Source organism: Argopecten irradians, chromosome 8, assembly GCF_041381155.1.
Source record: "Argopecten irradians isolate NY chromosome 8, Ai_NY, whole genome shotgun sequence".
Classification (NCBI taxonomy): Eukaryota; Metazoa; Mollusca; class Bivalvia; order Pectinida; family Pectinidae; genus Argopecten; species Argopecten irradians.
The window spans coordinates 30,419,132-30,424,177 of NC_091141.1; the positions used below are offsets into that span (position 1 = coordinate 30,419,132).

The 5,046-nt window shown below is 32.5% G+C and overlaps 1 protein-coding gene across 1 annotated transcript; it reads right to left on the reverse strand.

Annotated features, from left to right (window-relative positions):
• Nucleotides 1–1,172: 1,172 nt before the first annotated feature.
• Nucleotides 1,173–4,777, reverse strand: LOC138330081 (uncharacterized). Its single transcript, XM_069277455.1, has 3 exons — nucleotides 4,557–4,777; nucleotides 3,623–3,953; nucleotides 1,173–3,248 (listed from the first exon to the last, which is right to left on the reverse strand). The coding sequence occupies exons 1-3, from the start codon at nucleotides 4,644–4,646 to the stop codon at nucleotides 2,932–2,934; spliced, it is 738 nt and encodes a 245-aa protein (XP_069133556.1). The 5' UTR covers nucleotides 4,647–4,777; the 3' UTR covers nucleotides 1,173–2,931.
• Between the last annotated feature and the right edge of the window lie 269 nt (nucleotides 4,778–5,046).

The window sequence follows — 5,046 nt, forward strand, 5'->3', positions numbered from 1 at the left end:
GGTTAATTCTATAACGATCTACCAAATGATTCAATTGACATTTTGTTCTTTCGCCATTCAGTATTTATATCAAATGGAATAGAAACTATCAATAATGGTACTAGATACGTTTTGCCTTTAGATAGACACGAAATTCTAAGATTGGAAGGTTTGATGACTGTGGTTAAAGAGTTTCACAGGAAAACGAACCAACTACTAACAGGTAGTTCTAATAATGGGATATATTACTTATGTCTCTCCTGGTTTGTCACCTGTAACTTACTAACTATTCATATGCTAATATTAGTATATACTGTAGTTTTGCATATTGTTTTTTTATTATTTTTTTTGACAATGTTAAACATTGCACTGTATTCAGTTGGCAATTTTGGCAACACGAATGTCAACTAGACAGTGGGACATTTAATGAAGCGGGCTGGCTTATTGCCGACACTGAATATATAGTTAACAATAGACCTATAGTCCATTATTGGAGCAGATAATAGTCAACAGTCATTAGGCTTATTATACATATAACATTTAATATATGCTTTGATTTGATCTATCGGATCAATTTCTGTCCGTTTTTTTCATTCTACTGACTTCATGTCTATCGTTGGAGTCGCGCAACATAGCCTACCGAAGAAAAATAAGATGTGCCATGTACCTGTTTGACGCGGGTAGAAAGTACATTAGAACGTCTCCGTTACAAACAAATGATGAAGCCTAAAAGACGATAAGAAAAACTATATAAAAAGCCAATGAATGCTGATTTACCTTGAATCAGTTGTTTAACTTGTATCAAGGCTAATTAAATCACTAGAACCTTTCCGTTCCCATCACTTTACGGTGACTCTCCAATTTGAATCGAAGAGACAACAGTATCGCCGTCTAGACATTACCTTACCGCAGCTTCGGCGCACAATTGTTGCAATCATGTTTAAATCTATTGTAAATGTTTTTTTTATGTTTCATCTTAATTGCATTGATAATATATTTGTTTCTAATGATATATTGTTTTCGTACGTTTCTCGTTGTAGACTTGCACAAGCCCAGAAACTTGTAAAACTTTATAATGAAAAATAACAAAAATCTAATACGATTGAATTGAAATATAAGGATTGGAACTTGCATGGGTCGATTTCATAGGGTGATGAATTGAGTTGCTTGTCAAACAAATTGAATTAACTATTTTATTACCCCATGAAATCGAACGAAGCAAGATTAAATCCTTAAATACATTTAACCACAAAAATATCAAAATGTTGCATTAGTTGTAAGCTTTTAGTATTCCCTTGTATATGAGCCGCCGGCTGGGATTAAGGTCCATAAAAAATCGATTTTGAGTTTTTTGTTGATTCATAATCTAGAGGTTCTAAGGATTAAAATGGTGTAAAAATATTTTCAGTGCGTCAACATTTGACAATTTTACACATAATTGAATGTATGTAACATTTGGTTTGTAAGATGACGTTGTTTTACCTCCGCTGTTTAACGTCATTTTTGACGACGTCATCATTGATGTTAGTTGTATATTACTTTATTTTTTAATTGATGAATAATACATACAACACTTTATTTTTTAATTGATGAATAATACAGATGTATGTTACATGCTTTATATATATTGCATGGACTTAATTTACTTTTTGTATTTAATGGGCTACTATGTATAAGTAGCATGCCATCAAAAACTAATACCCAACAGAACTATAGTAATGCATGATGTACACGTTTCCGGTGGTTATCCAGTCTAGAAAGTGCAACTAGCTGTTAAATGAAGGGATAGTTATAACAAACAAAGCAACATATATATATATCTGTTGTTTAGATTCATTTATTTAGTACAATGATTATTAACAACATATATATTTATATAATTATAACCAGAAAGATCCAATTACTCATAACTTCTACATTTACATTTCATGTTCTCACACTACCTCAACCACATCTCTTTCACGAATTATTACAATCTCACACCCAACTTGTACCTCTTTGTGCCCTCTCATATTATCTCAACATGATGTCTCACATTAATTTCTTAATTGACTTAACATACTGTGAATCATATAATCAACTGAAAGATAAAACACATTACAGGTATGCAGAAATAAATTTCTAAAATACTTTGAAAGAAATTGCAGAAATAAATTTCCAAAATACTTCGAAAGAAATTGCAGAAATAAATTTCCAAAATACTTTGAAAGAAATTTGCAGAAATAAATTTCCGAACTATTTCGAAAGAAACTGCTGAATTATAAACATAAACATGTTGTTTGATAGAAAAGAATATAGGTATGCTATATGTGTATTATGCGATATTAATCATAATACAGTAGACTACAGAATCAAGCAGAATTATAATTATAATCATTGCATGATGCACAAAGACATTAAGAATGAAGAGAGGCAGAAGAGAGATGGACAGACAATCTTTGTTTTGTTGCAGGCACAAATGTATATTGTTAAAAAGGTAATGACTTAAAACATTTGACATTTTGAAACAATCATCAGAAACCAAAATGAACCAATTTTATCGATGACAAGATCATTTTACTGTATATAGTTGCTTTTAATCACGTGGGGATTTTCACTTCCGCGATCATTAAATACCTACGAAATTAATGCAAAGAGTGAAAAGTACAATAATTTACATACATATAGCTTATTACTGTTAGAAATTAACAACTGCAGGATATCCCCCTTTTGAATAAGTAAATCAAAGAGTAAGATGTATTCAGATTCCAGATGTTTGACTTACTGAGTACCCTTACAGTGACTACATGTACAATGTACAGCTGTATGTATAGTTAAATGATCATTCATTAGCTTAATACAAAGTACATTACTCACATCGATGCATCAGTACTACTGCAAAATTATCTGTTAGACACAAAAAAACTCACAAGGACACATTAGATCATATCAAGTTTTTAAACAAATTTCACTTTACATTATTATCAAGAATGAATGTCTGAACCCTAAAACTACAGAATAAATTAAACTCAAAACCATGTTTGATTTATTCTTCTGTATGAGGTTTGTAGATTTGGTAGGCTCTGGGACAGTTGGAAGAGGGCAAAGAAGGTCTTTTGAAGGATCCTTTACAAAAGCTCTGATGTTTTTATATAAATACCATGTTCGTTCTGGAGAAAGACCTTTTGCTTCTAGTCTTACTGGCATGCCATTTGGTATTTCCTTTCCTCTCTTCAGAAGTCTCACAACTGTGTGATCTCCACCAACGCGTGTCTTCACTTTCACCATTCCTGAATGAAAACAAAATACACAGTAAAATACTTTCAGTAGACTAATAACAACCTTATTTGGTTTTGTTTGATTATTTAAACATCCTTTTAACATTAATTCCTGGTGGAAAGCCGGAGTACCCAGAGTAAAAACACCAACCATCATTTAGTACCTGAAGACGTGTGGTATATATATATATCAGGACATTTTACATTATGTAACCACTCGGCCACTCCGGCCTGATAACTAACTTAAAATTCGCAACCAAGAAAACAAACAACTTACTATTCTAGGTAAACAATAAGTCAAGGTTTATATTGTAATTTTGTGTTTATGTAAAAACAAAAAAAAAAAAAAAAAAAAACAAAAAAAAAGAAACAGAAGCACAATGTACCTGTATTGGTTGAAGAAAAGTGGAAGTGGTGATATTTGGTAATCCCAGGTACAGCTCTGAATACAGGTTTAAAGAACTGCTTCCAGTCCCTCCATATCCATGAGTTTGGAGACAGCTCGCTATAAAGATCTGCCTGGTTATGTGTGGATGACGCATCAATGGTCATTTTGAGGTCAGACAAACTATCAACATCATTCCTCCGAATTTTCCTTCTGGCAATACCAAACTTTCCATCTACAAGACATCGAGCGTGGCATGGTTTCATGAAGTGAAGATGGATGTCTTTGTGGTAACCATTTGCGACCCTCCATGCGAGATAGCTTGTGACAACCTGAATAATTAAAACATACAAATAGCACTACATTATAAAAAGCAGAACAAACACTCTTATTGATTTATATCTGTTATCATAAAATGGGGTGGGACATGTCACATATGGATATTTGTTAAAATAGATTGCACATAATCACACAATGCTTACAGGAAAAAGTCATTTGGAGTCAGAGACTTATAGATTACAGTTTAAAACCGGTAATATTGTGATGATTGTATTAATCACATGACTGGAAACCCATGTCAAAAATCTGCATGAATATACCACTGTATGCAGTGTGCACTGACAGTCTAACACTGCTGTCACATCACAGGTACTTTTCAATGTATTGTAAAAAGAATATGTAGTACTACAAAATTAGTTCTGAAATTAATACAATATAAATTGAGTATGTTAATTTACATAATAATTACAAACATAGCACATGATTTTTTTTTATAAACATAATCACTGCCTCTTCCAGGGTTCGAACTCGGGACCTCTGGGTTCTATAGAGAAGTTCTAACCATCTAACCAAGCAGAATATCACTATATTGTGACTTATATTGACCAGGGTTGCACATGTTTTATCAAAATACCTCAGTTGAATGTGTGTCATACCTGATTCTTGTTCTGTCCACCACAATTATCTGCGTTAAGATAAACCGTCTTTTCCCCTTCCCCATGATGCTCAAAATAATGGTGAAGCATTGATATCACAGAGTTGGCTGAGTGGCTCTGTGATCCATCTAGACCTATGCACTGATCCTCACCAAACAAGTAGTTTGTCTGTAATGTGCGGCCATCATTACAAATACCAAACAGATTGGCTTTATATGGAGATCTGAAAATTAAGAAATATAGTATATTACCATAAAACTTAATTAATTCAGGAGAGAAAGCATGATCCAGTGTTAAATATATCAGATTGATGATGGTGAATTTTATAGGACAGAAATATTGAAAGTGATACTAATTAAATAAGTTCTTACAAAACAAATTATGATCATATGACATAGGTTTACTTTGGTTTATTTTACATCTTGTAAATGGACAGGACTATTACAGGATATGCCAGCTTTAAGAGATATAGAAAAATTAGAATACCAAG